At 45.2% G+C, this 18,124-nt stretch overlaps 1 protein-coding gene across 2 annotated transcripts in view; it reads right to left on the bottom strand.

Annotated features, from left to right (window-relative positions):
• The window catches only part of PRDM10 (PR/SET domain 10), a 122,548-nt gene that overhangs the window by 63,980 nt on the left and 40,444 nt on the right, over positions 1-18,124 (bottom strand). For both annotated transcript variants that reach the window (XM_038753642.1, XM_038753643.1), the window contains exons 2-3: positions 9,149-9,339; positions 3,522-3,686 (exon numbers count right to left, since the gene is read on the bottom strand). In XM_038753642.1, coding sequence (XP_038609570.1) covers positions 3,522-3,686; positions 9,149-9,217 — 234 coding nt within the window. In that variant the 5' untranslated portion in view covers positions 9,218-9,339. The remainder of the gene's footprint in view (positions 1-3,521; positions 3,687-9,148; positions 9,340-18,124) is intronic.

The following is an 18,124-nucleotide window of genomic DNA, read 5'->3' as shown; positions in this document are numbered from 1 at the left end:
CCGCACAGTTCGCTTTTCTAATGCCAACCTTCCTGCTGTAACTCGATCTCGTCTACCTTGCCACAGACCTCTCACTCAAGTTTTACCTCTGGCCTGGAACGCCCTCCCTCCTCATATCTGACACACAATTATTCTCTCCGCCTTCAAAGCCTTATTGAAGGCACATCTCCTCCAAGAGGCCTTCCCTGACTAAGCCCTCTTTTCCTTGTCAACTCCCTTCTGCATCACTCTGACTTGCTCCCTTTATTCATCCCCCTCCCTGCCCCACAACACTTATGTAAATATATGTAATTTATTTATTTATAGTAATGTCTGTCTCCCCTTTTAGACTGTAAGCTCATTTTGGGCAGGGAATGTGTCTGTTATACTGTATAGTGTACTCTCCCTAGCGTTTAGTACAGTGCTCTGCACGTAGTAAGTGTACAATAAATACGATTGACTGACTGATATATGATACTAAGCACTTGGGGGAGTACAATAAAACAGAATTAGCAGACATCTCCCATGCACATAATGAGCTTACAGTCTAGAACTTCCTTTCCTGTACAACTGTTAATCCTAAAAAGAAAATCAAAGAAGGTATCCTCCTCACTGCCTAAATCGCTCTAGATTCCCCATCACTAACTGGGGATGAGATCATGGGTAAAACTTCAACTGTTACTTACTACTGAAAGGTTACATATCAAAATGTCATGCCATTAGCCTTATACTGCCGAGATGGCAAATTTGCATTCAGAGAACTGCCAGAGCTTTTATTTTTAATTAGCTAATTGTAGTAAGCAATAAAATTAGAAAAAACCCTACCATCTGAAAGTGCTCCTATCAATACTAAACAAATCATTTTCAGGTGCTTTAGGAAATCTGTTTTTTTTATTCTAAGCTGAGACATGTTCCCAGTTAATATATTATACAGTCTGTCATTTCAGGACGCTCATGTCAAACTTAGTAAGGATGCAGGAAAGCATGCCCATCTATTAGATCGACTGCCACGTGGACAGGTGACAGAAGGGGGAAAAAAAGTACTTTGACAATTTGAATGTTAAGAGCTATTCTGGAGGCAAAGTGGGTTGGGAAGAAATTCAGGCTTCTGTCTTCCTTTACAGTTTTGAGAGAGGCCTACCCTGATTAAGCCCTCAAAAGGCATCATCTATGCATTTGGGTCTGTATCCTTTGGCCACTTGATATTCACTTCACCCTCAGTCTCACAGCACCTATGGAAAATCTGTATTTATCTCTACTAATGTCTATATCCCCCCTAGACTGAAAGCTCACTATGGGCAGAGAATGTGACTACCTATGCTAATTAATGAAATATGGCATTTGTTAAGCGTTTATGCTATGCCAAGCACTGTTCTAAGTACTGAGGTAGATACAAGGTTATTAGGTTGGACACAGTCCCTGTCCTGCATGTGGCTCACAGTCTATTACGATACAACTCTGTTGGAGTTATCAGGGCGGATGCATATTTATACCATTGTATTGTGCTCTTCCAAGCTTTTAGTAATAACTGTGGCATATATTAAGTGCTTACTATATGCCAGGTGCTGTGCTAAGGTGCATACAAGCATATCGGATTGGACACAGTCCTTAATACAGTCCTCTACACACAGTAAGTACTCAAAAAATACCACTGATTGACTGATTGATTTTTAGTTCATGTCTGATTGGCTAGGTGAAGAGTTCTTTGTGCCTATCTTGGCTGAAAATCAGAAATATCCTTCTGGGCCAGGAAAATAAGTTTAACTGTGGAAAGAGAAGCAACTTGGCCTAGTGGATAGCACGTGGGCCTGGGAGTCAGAGGACCTGGGTTCTACCTGTGGCTCCGCCACTTGCCTGCTGTATGACCTTGGGCAAGTCACTTCACTTCTCTGTTATCTCAACTGTAAAATGGGGATAAAGACTGTGAACCCCATGGGGAACAGGGGCTGTGTCCAAATTGATTTGCTTGTATCCACCCCCAGCACTTAGTACAGTGCCTGGCACATAGTAAGTGCTTAACAAATAACACAAATTATTATAATCATTAAAATGGGGATTAAGACTGTGAGCCCCATGTGCGACATGGATTGTGTCCAACCTGATTATCTTGTATCTACCCCAGTGCTCAGTACAGCATTTAACAAATACCATTAAAAAAAAAAGAGCCGAGTTTCAGGAGTCAGAGACCCAGGTTCTGATCCCAGCTCTGTCTCTGTGTGATCTGGGATAAGTCACTTCACTTCTCTGTGCCTTAATTTTCTCAACTACGAAAAGGGGCTACGGTATATTGGGAAGACTACTGTCATGCCTAGTAGACTGAGGCCAACACCCCCAGAGTGGCAAGGAACCTGTCAGAGGCTCCTTCAAATGAAGTGCTCTGAAGTTCTTTTTGTATTCACTGGGGTCACTGTGTTCTTTTGTCTTTTTATCTTTCCTCTTGCTTCTGTCTCCAACTCCTCCCTGCTCATTTTTGTTTAAATGGTATTTGTTAAACACTTACTATGTGCCAGGCACTTTACTAAGCACTGTGGTAGGAGGTAGATACAAGCTAATCAGGTTGACTACAGTCCATGTCTCACAAGAGGCTCACAGTCTTAATCCCCACTTTACAGATGAGGTAACTGAGGCACAGAGGTAGGGAAGTGACTTGCCCAAGGTCACACAGCAGGCATGTGGCAGAGTCGGGATTAGAACCCAGGTCCTTTAACTCCCCCTGTCAAACTGTGAACCCCCTGAGGGCCAGAGACCATGTGTTCATCTTTTACTGTAATCTTCCACAACTCTTAGTAGAGTTATTTACTCACAGAAGGCATTCAAGAAATACCCAATAAATGAACCTGTTCTCTTTATCTCTTAGATTGTGAGCCCCTTAGGGGACAGGGACTGTATCTCATCTAATTCTCTTCTCTCTATCCTTAGCATATAATAAGCCCTTGACAAATGCCATAATGATTATCCATTCTTATCATTATTAAAAGTTGCCTGGGGCAGACCAACCAGGTGGCCAATCATAATTGTATTTATTGAACACTTACTTTGTGCAGACCACTGTACTAAGTGCTTGGGAGAGTACAATTTTTTTACGGCATTTGTTAAGTGCTATGTTCCAGGCACTGTTCTAAGCACTGGGGTAGCTACAAGATTATCAGGTGGACTTAGTCCCTGTCCTACCTGGGGCTCGCAATCTTAATCCCCATTTTACAGATGAGGTAAGTGAGGCCGAGAAGTAAAGTGACTTGCCCAAGGTCACATAGCAAACAAGTGGCCGAGCTGGGATTAGAACCCGGGTCCTTCTGACTCCTAGGCCTGTGCTCTATCCATTAGGCCACACTGCTTCTCTATATAACAATACAATGATAAACAGACACATTCCCTGCCTACAGCAAGCTTACAGTCTAGAGGGGGGCACTCACTGAGATACCGTTCCTTTTATCAAGAGTCAGGGGCACCAACATCCTGCCCAGCGGGGAAAGGAATCATACCGTTTTCCCACCCACGGTTGAAGCACAGGGAGTAGCGAGCGGGTCCACTACATGACCTACCTGGGTGGCTTCCACGGGATGGATGTAAACCAGTGTGTGCTCCGGGGCGTCCACTGAGGTGTAAGAGGTGCCATCGGCTGTGTAGACCACCTGCTGGGAGGCGCGGCCCTGATCATCACCGTACACGATCTGAGCCACCGTCCCGCCTTCGGGAACAAAATGCACCTGGAGGAGGGACAGAGGCACATAGACACTTAGAGGGACAGTCTTCCTTGGCGACTTCGACGAGAGGGGCAATCCGTCCATTCATGAATGGTATTTACTGAGGACTCACTGGGTGGAGAGCACTGTACTAGGTGCTTGGAAAAGAGAGTCGGGGAACACAATGCTTCCCCAACACAATACTTTCCCACAACGAGCTTATGGTCTATGAAGGGATCGGGAGCTTGTGGAGAGTGGAAACTCAGGAGTCCCAGAGGAAGGTTCATCTCCTTGCCCCTTTCCCAAGAGCCCCCCTGTCCTCAGTGCCCAGCACACCCTCCTTCCCTAGGGCATTTTCCCCTCTAAATTGGGGGCAGGAAGCATGTGGTAATGATAACCATGCTGGGACTGGTGGAGAGGTGAGCTCATTGTGTGCAGGAAATGTGTTTGTTTACTGTTGTACTTGTACTTGCTTAATACAGTGCTCCGCACACAGTAAGCTCTCAATAAATAGGATTGATACTTGTACTCTCCCAAGTGCTTACTTAGAACAGTGAGCACACAGTAAGTGTTCAATGAATATGATTAAATAAATGAATGAATGAATGAAATTGTTGATGAGACAGCTTGCTTTGTCCTTTGCTTTATATGGCCTTTCCCAGTGGGCAATGGATTTTTTTGGTACTTGTTAAGTAAGTGTTTACCATGTGCCAAACACTGTACTAAGAACTGGGGTAGATAAAGGTTATCAAGGTGAACACAGACCCTGTCTCACTGGGGAGTGGCATGTAAACCCTATTTTATGGATGAGGAAATTAAGGCACAGAGGAGTTGTGACTTGCCCAAGGTCACACAGTAGACAAGTGGCAGATAAACTGGGATTAAAATCCAAGTCCTCTGACTCCCGGGCCTGTGATCGTTCCATCGGCCATGCTGCTTTTCAACTAAACCTGGTGAAAAGGAGGCTCATATTGAAGGACTCTTTTAATTAAAAAAATTGGTAAATTTTAAGCGCTTAATACATGTCAAGCACTGTTCTAAGTGCTGAAGTAGATACAAGTTTATCAGGTTGGACACATTTCCTGTACCACTTGGGGCCCACAATCTAAGTGGAAGGGAGGAGGATCAAATCCCCATTTTACTGTTGAGGAAAATAAGCACAGAGAGATGAAAGGACTTGACCAAGGTCATGCTGCAAGCAATTGGCAGAGTTGGGATTAGAACCCAGGTCCTCTGCCTCCCAGGCCCTTGCTTTTTCCACTAGGACATGCAGCTTCTCAGAATGGGTTCGCTAGAGATGAAAGCAGAGACCAGGAGACAGACTCCCTAAACTCTGTCACTGACTCACTGAATGATACCTTACAACCACCTTAAATCCTCACTTCAGTTATACAGCGGGGATAGTATCAATGTCCCAGACTTATGAGGCTTCAGTCCTCTGATGTGGGAGGGAATGGCGCTTTGAGATTCTTGGATGAAAGATTCTCACAAAGTGCAAATTATGATGAGTGATGTGATCAAGTATGTCTAGACTCAAGAGCAGGGCTCTGAGAAGTGGTGTCCTGGGTTCATCATCCTTCAATCTTTTTCTACTCCCAAGTGCTCAGCCCAGCACTTTGTAAGAGCTCAATATTTCTAGTGACACTGGTGGTCCCTGGGGTGGGAATCCAATACTGGAAGAGCCTGTACTAGTTACCTGTTCTCCCTCCTACTTAGAGAGTGAACACCATGTGGGACAGGGGCTATATCCAATCAGATTAAATTTATCTAACCCGGGGCTTAGCACATAGTAAGCACTTAACCAATACCACAGAAAGGCAAAAGAAGGGGGATGGGGAAAGAAGAGAGGAGAAGGGATGAGAAGGGAGGAGAGAGAAGGATAGGAGCCACTTAGTTCAACATTAGTTACCTAAACTGAGGGTAGTTTGGATAAGAGAAAAAAGGGTTCGGATAAATGGACCAAAAATGGTGCAGGCCTTGTGGAGCACAGCAAATCCAATTCTGTTTAGTTATAGAAACTTCTGCTTTCTTGGCCTAATTCTAATTAGTTCAGCCAATCCACGTTCTACGTCAATTATTTAGCTCCAGGCATTATATCAGTTTCCCCACATGGGGACAGAACGATGACAATGAGGAGGTAAGAAGCAGTTAATTTCTCATCACACCCAGTTCTACTTCTACATGTGTTTTTGTTACCAGATTTGGAGAAAGCCCAGTGGAAGAATTAGGGAATGTTCCTCCCGCTACATGAGTCTGTTCTGGTAGAACATGATCCACAGATTGGCACAGGTGGATTTGGTGTAGGAAGAAATGTTTTTGTACCCATGTCTGGTATTTGATCAAGGTTCGATGCTACTATATTATCCAACCTCTGCCTCAGCCTACTGTACTGGAAAGTACTTTGTGGTTTTAAAAGTCTACCCCAGCATTTGGAACAGTGTTTGGCATATAAAGAGTGCTTAACAAATACCATAATAACATCATCATTATACTATTACTACTGCTATTTTTAAATAGCAATGAATGACAAGGGTAGATGATATCATGCTATAGGTGAATATAATATAGAATTTATATCCAAAGACGTCAATCGTGGCAGTGTGTTCAAACCTCTCAATTGGCAATAATTCCCACTTGATCAACAATTACTAAAACTAATTTTCCCAATCCATAAGGGTCTTTGCAGAAGACAACTCCCTGTGTATAAAGGGACCTGAAACACAAACGCATAACAAGGCAACACTCCAACCAAACATGCACGTTAAGCTTCAAAGCGATCAACTATATTTTCCACAGATACATATCTTACACCTTGGAGAATGGACCTGGTTACACTTTTTATTCACTTGTATACTACATCCTCTTAAAAACAAAAGAGGCTTACATAAGAAAAAAGCAAACTCCTTGCTTAAAAGCTCCAGCTTGGATTCTCTTTGTCACAAGTTCTCCAGCCACCTAAGAATGTAAGTGCTTTGGAGTGGCTTAAGGAGAACCTACCTTCTCCTCTCAGCTTGCTGTTGTTCGTTTGCTTGGGAAAATTCCAGCAGAATGACTAAATAAGAAACAGTACCTTGCTTGAAGTACCCAGGCTTATTCAAGAACACTGTAGCGGGTTAGAGAGGAAATAAATTACACCCACTACTGCTACAACATGTATTTTTGTTACCCGATTTGGATAAAGGCCAGTGGACGAATTGGGGGATGTTCTTCCCGCAACATAAATCGCTTCTGGTAGAACATAATCTTGTTCTTGTGCCATAGATTTGGTGTAGGAAGACATTGTGGTTTTGTACACATGTGTGGTGTTTAATCACGGTGGGATGATACCATACTTTACTCTGCCTCAGTCTTACTGACCTGGAGAGTACTTTGTAGGTTTTGCACATCTACCTTGGAGAACACTGTGGAGGGTTAGAGAGGAAACCGATTAAAGAGGCTAAAGGACCAAAAACCTGGGCTCCAAAATGCCCGAGGAAGTTCCACACAGTTCCACAGGACAGGCAAGACACAAAAGGGGAAAAGAGGTTAGGCTAGCACACACAGTAGTAGTAGAAATAATAAATGTGGAATTTGTTCAGTGCTTACTATGTGCCAGGCACTGTACTAAGCACTGGGTTGGATGCAACCAAATCGGGTTGGACAAAATCCCTGTCCCACGTGGGGCTCACAGTCTCAATCTCCATTTCACAGATGAAGTAACTGAGCTGCAGATAAGTGAAATAGTAGTAGTAGTACTAGAAATAGTAGTAGTGGCATTATTGAGTGCCCACCTAGTGTGTACACTGTACTAGGCACTTGAGAAGTGTAGAATAAAGAAGAGACACATTCCTTACCCACAATCAATCAATCAATGGTATTTATTAGGCGGTTGCTGTGGTGGAGGACAATAAACAGAGTTGGTAGACATGTTCCCTGCCTATACACGGTGCTTACAATAACGAGAGGAGACAAACACAAAAATATTTACAATTTGAATGGTCAAAATAAATAAATGAACAGACATATATATGTGAGTTATGAGAGGAGGGTAAATAGGTTCCTAAGAGGGTAGGGTTGTCTGAAGGGATGACATGGCTTAGGATACTGGGGAATTAATCAGGGAAGGCCTGAAGAAGGAGGTGGGGAGAGCTGTGGTTTGTTGTTTTGTGAGAAGGGAAGGTGTTCCAAGTCAGGGGAATAATGATGACAATGATAATAATAATAATGTGATATTTGTTAAGTACTTACTATGTGCCAGGATCTGGGGTAGATACAAGCTAAATGGGTTGGACACAGTCCCTGTCCTACATAGGGCTTACAGTCTTAATCCCCATTTTACAGATGAGGAAGCTGAGGCACAGAGAAGGGAAGTGACATGCCGAAGGTCACACAGCAGACAAGTGGTGGAGCTAGGATTAGAACCCAGGTCCTCTGACTCCCAGGCCCGTGGTCTACCCACTAGGCTATGCAATATGAGAGAGGAGATGGAGACCAGAGAGTGTCTGCAATAACTTCATAGGGAATGGAGCACATTAAAACTTCGGTGATTGGGAGCATTTCCTCTTATCTAGACATGATTTCAATGTGTCTGCTTTCCACTCTCCACCCTGGATCATAAGCTCCTTGGGAGCAGGGAGCAGCATTTAGAAGAGTGCTTGATACAGAATAAGTGCTTAAATACCACTGAAAATAATTAAATGAAAAAATCATATCTGCTAATTCTACCGTTAATCTCTTAAGCACTTAATATTCTGCACTTGGATTTGCTCCCTTAGTTTCCACCCCTCTCTCAGTCCCACAGAGCTTATGAACATCATATTTTATTTTAGATTTCTATCTATCTCCTCCTCTAGACTGTAAGCTCACTGTGGGCAGGGATCATGCTTACCAACTCTGTCATACTGTACTCTCCCAAGCACTTCGTACAGTGCTCTGAACACAGTAAGCAATCAAGAAATATGACTGATGGACACCCCACCTGCACTAGGTCCTCAAAAAATACCACTGATCAACTGAACAATATAAAAAACTGCTCCCCTTCCCTCTCTGAATGGCCCAAATCCAAGGCAAGTTCCTTTCATTCACATTGTATCTGAGTCTACTGCCCAGGGTGCAATAGATGGCTAGTAAATATCCAGCTAACTTGCCCCTTGTAACCCACCCCATTTGGAAACTTTCTTTCTGAAGTATAACTTTTCATCTGAATGATCCAGTTGAGCCATTTAGTTAAATCCAGTTTAACCAGATCACTGGTCACACATTCATTTTCCTGACCTGAAAGTGTGACATGGTTGTTGCAGCAGAGTGGGGTACTTTAGGCTCATTCCTCTAGACTGCAAGATCGTTATTGGCAGGGAACAAATCTGCTAATTCTGTAGTATTGTACTGTCCCAAGCAAGTAGTACAGTGCTCTGCACATAGTAAGCGCTCAATATATTTGATTGATTGATTCCCCGTTGACCATATGGAGCCCAACAAAGAAACCACCAAACTGTAAGTCTCATCACCTGTGCCGTGTTCTGCTCGTGCTCCGCAGCTGCAGCCCACACTTGTGAGCCTTCGGCTTTGGGGTCCATCTCATCCCCGGTGGGGGACCCCGGGGTGGCGGTGGTGGTCGCCTACAGCAGGCCTGGAAGGAAGGGAGTCATCTGTCCCCAGCAGATGCAAGTGGACGTGGTGATGATCACCTGGGGTGGCCCTGTCGAAAGGGAAGAAAAAATACACCCCTATCAATTTGTGACTGCACTTTTGCTTGTGGTTCCAGCTGAAAAGTCCAATTCCAGATGGTTCCCTTCTTCCTATCCCCACAACTATTGTTCCAAGACCCAGAGTCAGGAGAAGGATAAGGGGGTCTCCGGCTCTGCCCCCCAGTTTGGAGAAATCTAGCTTGACTGTATTTTCCCAGGAGGCAGGTGAATTCAAAAGCCTTAGCGAAGTCAAGATGTCCTGTTGGTAAATAACTGTGGCATCTGTTAAGTGTTTACTATGTGCCAAACACTGTACTACATGCTGGGAATCGGGTCAGACAGAGCTCCCTGTCCCACATGGGCTCACAGTCAATGTAGGAGAAAGAACACACAATGAATCCCCATCTTGCAGATGAGGAAACTGAGGCACTGAGAAGTGAAATGATTTGCCCAAGGTCACACAGCAGGCAAGTGGCAGAGCCAGGATTAGAACCCAGGTCCTCTGATTCCCAGGCCCTGGCTCTTTCTCACTGCTGCTTCTCTCCATGGCTGTTTCTCTGCCACAGAGGGAGACTGAGGTGGGAGTAATAGTAAGTGTTTACTGAGCACCCACTGGGAGCAATGTGCTGTACTAAGCACTTGGTAAGTGCAAAACAAAGAAGTACAAGCAAAGAAGAGAAGCAGCATGGCCTAGTCGATAGAGCTTAGGCCTGGGAATCAGGCTCAGCAACATGTCTGCTGTGTGAGCTTGGGAAAGTCACTTCACTTTACTTCTCTGGATCAGTGACCTCACCTGTAAAATGGGAAAAGATTGTGAGCCCTATGTGGGACCGACTGGGACCGTGTCCAACCTGATTATTAGCTTGTATCTACCCCAGCACTTAGTACATTGCCTGGCACATAGTACGTGCTTAACAAATACCATTTAAAAAAAAAGTAAGCTATCTCTGCCCACAAGCAGCTTTCATTTAACAGGGAAGGCCAACATAAAACATTTACAAGTAGGGTAATCAAAAATAAATAACTGAATAAACATATATTCTAAAAGTGCTGAAGAAGAGTATAAATAAGCACATATATGCTAGAGATGGCGGATGGGTTTATCAGTCAATCTTACTTATTGAGCATTTACTGTGTGCAGAGCACTGTACTAAGCTCTTGGTGGAATACAATATAACAGAATTGGTAGACACATTCCCTGCTCACAACAAGCTTACAGTCTAGAGGGGGAAACAGACATTAATATAAATAAATTATGGATATGTACATAAGTACTGTGGGACTGAGGGAGAATGGAATAAAGGGAGCAAATCCAACTGAGACGCACAAGGGAGTGGGAGAAGAGGAAATGAGAGCCTAGTTTGGGAACGCCTCTTGGAGGAGATGTGCCTTCAGTAAGACTTTGAAGGTGGGGAGGGTGATCATCTGTCGGATATGAAAAGGGAGGGTGTTCCAGGTCAGAGGCAGACGTGGGCGAGAGGTTGGCAGTGAGATAGAAGAGATGGAGGAGGTACAGTAAGTAGGTCGGCATTAGAGGAGCGAAGTATGTGGTCTGGGTTGTAGTAGGAAAGCAGCAAGGTGAGGTAGGAGGGGGCAAGGTGACAGTGTTTTAAAGCCAATGGTGAGGAACTTCTGTTTGTTGCAGAAGTGGATGGGCAACCATTGGAGGTTCTTGAAGAGTAGGGAAAACATAGGCTGAAAATTCAGTATTGAATAGAGAACAAAGGACACCAAGGCTAGCACATGTACAGAAAGATGAGAGGGTGTTGATGAGGCTAACTGCATTATTTGGTATATATGTATATATGTTTGTACGTATTTATTACTCTATTTTACTTGTACATATCTATTCTATTTATTTTATTTTGTTAATATGTTTTGTTTTGTTCTCTGTCTCCCCCTTCTAGACTGTGAACCCACTGTTGGGTAGGGACCGTCTCTATGTGTTGCCAACTTGTACTTCCCAAGCACTTAGTACAGTGCTCTACACACAGTAAGTGCTCAATAAATATGATTGATTGATTGATTGATTCTTTACTGTGAAATTCTAGAAAGGTGGAGCTCCATAAGAAGCTGGGATAGGAAGGACTAAGAGTAGGGGGTCAAGCAAGCTCCTAGGAGACCTTTACAGCCAAAGGACAAGAGGAGGAGAAAAAAAACCCCAAAAAACAAGAGATGCGGAAGGACTGGAAAACCCAGTTGGGAAATGACTTGGGCAATTAGTGATTAAATTGATTGGCAACTGGATCGTCAGTGCATTAATTATCCCCATCAAAGGCAATTGTGGATTTTTTTTAATCGGTTGCAATGACTGGATTCTGCTTCAGGAGGGAAACTTGAGTGGGGTTGGAGGATGCAGCCCTGCCCCGAGAGGAAAACAGAAGAGTCAGTGATTGAAAAAAGTCTTAAGTCTGAGGGATGGTAGTAAATCTCAGACCGTGGTCACATCCAGATCCAGGCAGGATGGGAGACAAAACACCAGGAACTGACCTCAGGCTGTATGTGGTGGAGATGAAGGCAGAAAAAGAATAGGAAATAATTGCTCAGCAGAAACAGAGCAAAGAAGCCATCACCTGACTTAGGCACTGGGCAATTGAGCAATGCGGCACTGTGAATCACTGCAGTTCATGGTTATGGGGGAACGTTGGGACATTCCACATGCTCCCAGCAGACCCGCCGGCACCAGAGGGAAGCGCAAAGTGACAGCTATCAATCAATGGCCTTTATTGAGCACCTACAGAGTGAATGGTCCCCTATTAAGTGCTTGGCAAAATATAAGCAGGGAGGGAGGGGGGATAAAGAAGAGGAGGAAGGAAGGGAAGAGAGGGAGGGAGACAGAGAAAAAGAGAGAGAGAAAGGGTGGAAGGTAGGGGGAGAGAGAAGAAATGGAGGGAAGGGGGAGAGAGAAGAAATGGAGGGAAGGGGGAGACAGAAGAAATGGAGGGAAGGGGGAGAGAAGAAATGGAGGGAAGGGGGAGAGAAGAAATGGAGGGAAGGGGGAGAGAGAAGAAATGGAGGGAAGGGGGAGCGAGAAGAAATGGAGGGAAGGGGGAGCGAGAAGAAATGGAGGGAAGGGGGAACGAGAAGAAATGGAGGGAAGGGGGAGTGAGAAGAAATGGAGGGAAGGGGGAGCGAGAAGAAATGGAAGGAAGGGGGAGGTAGAAAAATGGAAGGGGGAAAGAGAAGAAACTGAGGGAAGGGAAGAGAGAGCAAAGTCAGAGGGAAGTAGGGAGAGATGAGGCAGAAGGAAGGGAGGAGAGAGACTCCATTAATCGTTTTTATTGAGCACTGTGTGCAGAGCACTGAACTAAGCGCTTGGGAGACTAATAATAATAAGGAGAGTATTTGTTAAGCGCTTACTATTTGTCAAGCACTCTAAGTGCTGGGGTAGATACAAGCTAATTAGGTTGGACACAGTCCCTATCCCACATGGGGCTCACAGTCTTAATCCCCTTTCTACAGAGGGGATAACTGAGACCCAAGGAAGTTAAAAGGCATGCTCAGGGTCACACAGTTGACAAGAGTACATTATAACAGAGTTGACACACATGTTCTTTGACTACAACAACAAGACTGGAAGAGACAGAAGGAGGCGGGGGGAGGGGGGAGAGATGAGACGGAAAAAAGGGGGACAGAGAAGACACAGCAGGAGTGAGAAGAGGGAGAAGGGGTAGGTGAGAGAAGGAAGTGAGGAATACCATTGATTGTAGGAGGCAGGAAAAGAGAGAAAAGAGGAAGTGGGGAGGGGTGAACACCCAGATCTCAGGTGGTTCCCTGAGGAATTATGATTGCCGTTTTGTAGGCAGCACCCTTTTGACCTGTTTCCAGCCTGATAATGCTGTTTCCAAATGTTAAGAGGGCCTTGGGTTTAGAACTGGAGCTCCTCACTGAGTTAGCGAAGGAAAGCATTCCAGGGGACACAAAAGCCTCCCAGGATGCTACAGGCTGACAGATCAGAACAGTTTGCCCTCCCCCTATTTACACATTAATGGGATTGGGGAGGGCAGTGACCTGGACATAAAGCTTGTGTAAGGCTTTTGAATGTCAGTCACTAAGCAAGAGACAAAGGTCACAAAATTTAAAAGCTCAGCTTGCTCTGGACAGGAAACAGGCACAGTGTTTTGTTACTTTTCCCTTCCCATCTCGTGTCTTTGTGGGCAAGTCTCCAAGTGTTTTAAAATACAAATTAAAACTCAGAGCTTCATGCTTCCCAAGGAGGCTAGGGAGGCGGGGGGAGGAGTAATTGCCTGCAGTTTGCAAATTCTAATGCTCAAATCTCACATTCCAGTACTTCTTCCAAGGAAAGTCAGGTACGTCTTGCCATGGGCAAAGAGACAATGTCACCAGAGTGTGGAGAGGCAGAAATGGGACAGGATGAACCTTTTAACTGGATTCCAGATCCATTTGTTCACATCACTCTTTGGCACTCTGGAAGCATTTTCTTACTTAATCATATTACTTCACTTCTCTGTGCCTCAGTTACCTCATCTGTAAAATGGGGATTAAGACTGTGAGCCCCATATGGGTTAGGGACTGTGTCCAACCTGATTACTTTGTATCTACTCCAGTGGTTACAATAGTGCCTGGCATATAGTAAGCACGTAACCAATACCATAAAAAAATCACAGTCAGCCAGTTACTCTTATTTATTGAGCGCTTACTGTGTACAGAGCACTGGACTAAGCGCTTAAGAGAATACAATATAACAACATAACAGACATATTTCCCACCCACAACGAGTTTACAGTCTAGAGGGGATATGGAGGCTGCTTTTTTAAAACTGCTTTTTTAAAACCATGGGACATGTTGCACTATTTACCTGCAAACAGTAACCCACAGGAAACCAAGACTGAGGGTCCCAAATGGGACAGGGGCAGTGTCTGCTCTGATGATAACAATAATTTTGAAATGTGTTAAAACCTTACTATGTGCCAGACCCTGTACTAAACACTGGAGTAGATAAAATGCCATCAGGTCAGGCACAGTCCCTGTCCCATATGGGGCTCACAATCTAAGTAGGAGGGAGAACAGGCACTGAATCCCCATTTAGCCGATGAGGGAACAGAGACACAGAGAAGCTAAATGACTTGCCCAAGATTAACCAGTAGGCAACGGGGCAGAGCCAGGATTAGAACACAGGTCTTCTGACCCCTGGGCACGTGCTCTTTTGCTTAGGTATGCCACAATCCTCCTCTATTGTGTCTACCCCAGCACTCAGGACAGTGCTTGGCACATAGTCAGTGCTTAATGGACTGCACAGTTAAAGGTCAAGGAATGGAGCACAGGCCTGAGAGTCAGAAGGACCTGGGTTCTAATCCCAGCTCCGCCACTTGTCTGCTGTGTGACTTTGGGCAAGTCGTTTCACTTCTCTGGGCCTCAGTTACCTCATCTGTAAAATGAGGATTAAGAGTGTGAGCCCCAAGTGGAACATGGACTGTGTCCAACCTAATTTCCCCTTCTAGACTGTGATCCCGTTGTTGGGTAGGGACATTCTCTATATGTTGCTGATTTGTACTTCCCAAGCACTTAGTACAGTGCTCTGCACACCCTAAGTGCTCAGTAAATACGACAATGAAAGAATTAGCATGTACAAGTGCCTAGAACAGTGCTTGGCACATAGTAAGTGCTTAACAAATGCCATCATTACTATTATTATTATTATCTAACCCAACACTTAGCACAGTGCCTGCCACACAGTAAGGGCTTAAATACCATCCAAAACACAAAAAAAGTGGATGAGGAGGATGGGATGGTAGAACAGGCTCGGGCTTAATCATTACCATTTTTTAAAAAAAGAATGAGCGGAACGGTACATAACAAGTTGGCATGCCAGCAGGGGTTGAAGTAGGCCGGGAAGGTCTGGAAAGGGGCACCGGTAGGAGACTCAGAGCTGGCATTCCCGGTCTTGTTCGGTCGGGGTTTGGTTTGGCCAGGGCTGAGCAGCCTGGGGCTAGGCTGGGCCGCCCCGGTACATATGAGCCAAGGAGCCGTCTCAGCTCCAGCGCAGCTCCAGTCCTGTCTTGAGACCTTGGCACAGGCGCGGGCTGTGATGGGTCGATCGGCCGGCCGGCTGGTCAGCCACCAGCAGGACTCCCGAGAGGGCTGGGGCTGCTTCAAGGTGGGGGGCTGGGGACAGCCTTCGGGGAGCATCTGGGAACACAGAGCTGAACTGCGCTGAGGGGGCAAGGGAGGAGCAGAGGGCATGCTTGTCCTGCCTATGGGGATGAAGGGAACTGGGAGATGTGGGGAAAAGGGAGACTCAGAAGCAGTATGCATGGTGGATAGAGCATGGGCCGGTGAGTCAGAAGGTCATAGGTTCTAATCCTGACTACGCCACTTGTCTGCTGTGTGACCATGGGCAAGTCACTTCACTTCTTTGCGCCTCAATTACCTCATCTGTATAATGGGGATTGAGACTGTGAGCCCCACATGGGACAGGGACTGTTTCCAACTCAATTTGTTTGTATCCACCCTAGCGCTTAGTACAGTGCCTGGCACAAAGAGCTTAACAAATACCATCATTATTATTATTAATAATTATTATTATTCAGGGCAGAGGTCTGGACTGTAGGGTAAGAACAGACACCAGGCTCCTTTCACCCCATCCTCCTGCTCCACCCTCTTTTCATCCCCCACATGGCCTAAGACTTGTGGGGGAGGTGAAGAGCCCTCACCACCAGGGGCTGAGTAAAGCTGCCATTCCAGAATCCCTTTACACAAATGAGCTAAATCCCTCTGGAATTTTACGTTAGTCCCCCTTAGGTGAAAAGAATTTTTAAAGGTTTCAACCAAATCTACCAGCTTTTGAAATAGAAATCAGATTCCTCCTCTACATTGCTCTCGCCTCCTCCCACCCGTCCTTCCCTGCCTCTCCTAACGTTCTCTTTCCCTCCTGTTCCTCCAAGACAACATCCTTGTTGGCTAAAGTTAAGGCAATTTTAGGCCACACAGCCGAGACAAGAGGCTGGCTACTCCAGTTCCCCAAAGAAGTTTCATGATTTATCTGTCTCACTGCCAACCCCCTGCCCACACCTTCCGTCTGGTTTGGAACTCCCTTTGCCTTTATAATAACAACTGCGGTATTTGTTAAGCGCTGACTATTCGCCAGGCACTGTACTAAATGCTGGGGTGAATATAAGCAATTTGTGTTGGACACAGTCCCTGTCCAATATGGGGCTCACAGTCTTAATCCCCATTTTACAGATGAGGGAACTGAGGCTCAGAGAAATGAAGTGACTTGTCCAAGGCCACACAGCAGACAAGCGGCAGAGCCAGAATTAGAACCCATGACCTTCTGAGTCCCAGGCCGGTGTTCTAGCCACTAAGCCATGCTGCTTCCCATGCCTGACAGATCACCACTCTCCTCATCAAAGCCCTACTAAAACCACAACTCCTCCAAGAGGCCTTCCTTCACGAACACTTCATTTTCCCACCCTATTCTCCCTTCCTTCTGGGTCACCTGTGCACTTGGGCCTGTACCCCTTAAACACTCTGAAATTCATAATGCCACCTCCAGCCCCACAGCACTTATGTCCAAATCCTTATCTACTTTAATATCTGCCTCTGTTTATTTCCCCCCTCTAATGTGTAAGCTCCTTGTGGGCAGCCGTGGTGTCTACCAAACTCTATTGTATTGTACTTTCCCAAGGCTTTAGTATAAAGCTCTGCAAAAAGTAAACACTAAGTAAATACTATTGTTGGCTGATTGACTGCAAGGGGTGGGGGGGGGGGCCTGAGATCTAGGTGGTGGGGTGGAGGTCGTTTTCTACCTCCTTCTCCTCCTCCTTCCCCTCCCTCTTAGGGGAGAGTAAGGCTGACCAGAATAAACTGCCCAGCCAGCCTCAACAGTCATTTCAGAACCACAGAATCCAAAGACCTCACTAATTCCCTGCTAATGAAGGTGTATTTAGCTGTCTTTCAAGTTTCAAGACTCTATAGAGGTGAGATTTTATCCATGTATGCAGATGGGTGTGGCACAATGGTTTCCAGACTGTGGGCATATAAACATCCTTCGCTGGGCTGTTGCCTTTGCATTTTGCAGCACCCAGCCCTGTTTCTGATTCTCCCTCCAGATATCACAATCTTTCCTAAACCTCATCCCGCTGAGAGAGGGAGGAAGGGAAGTAAGGAGGGAGGGAACCAGCCAGCTCCAGAGTCCCAGATTGCCCCAGACCAGTCAGGTCTGCCCGCCACTTGACTCCCAGCAGTTCAAGGCTCTGAGGCATCAAATGAGCCTGGACTCTACTGTGTCCTTAAAGTGTTTCTAATGATGATAGTAATAATAATAATAATAATAATAATAATAATAATAATAATAATAGTATTTGTTAAGCACTTACTATGTGCCAAGCACTGTTCTAAGCACTGGGGTTGATACAAGGTAATCAGGTTGTCCCACATGAGGCTCACAGTCTTAATCCCCATTTTACAGATATAATAATATCTATGGTGTTTGTTAAGCACTTACTATGTCCCTAGCACTGTAAGCAGCATGGCTCAGTGGAAAGAGCACGGGCTTTGGAGTCAGAGGTCGTGGGTTCTATTCCCGGCTCCGCCACTTGTCAGCTGTGTGACTTTGGGCAAATCACTTAACTTCTCTGTGCCTCAGTTACCTCATCTGTTAAATGGGGATTAAGACTGTGAGCCTCATGTGGGACAACCTGATTATCTCGTATCCTCCCCCAGCGCTTAGAACAGTGCTTGGCTTGACAAATACCATTATTATTATTATTATCATTATTATTATTATTATTATTAAGCTCTGGGGTAGATACAAGGTGATTGGCTTGGACACAG

Source organism: Tachyglossus aculeatus, chromosome 11, assembly GCF_015852505.1.
Source record: "Tachyglossus aculeatus isolate mTacAcu1 chromosome 11, mTacAcu1.pri, whole genome shotgun sequence".
Taxonomy (NCBI): domain Eukaryota; kingdom Metazoa; phylum Chordata; class Mammalia; order Monotremata; family Tachyglossidae; genus Tachyglossus; species Tachyglossus aculeatus.
The sequence above is the reverse complement of the archived record's forward strand: the minus strand, read 5'-3'. Positions and strand labels throughout refer to the sequence as shown.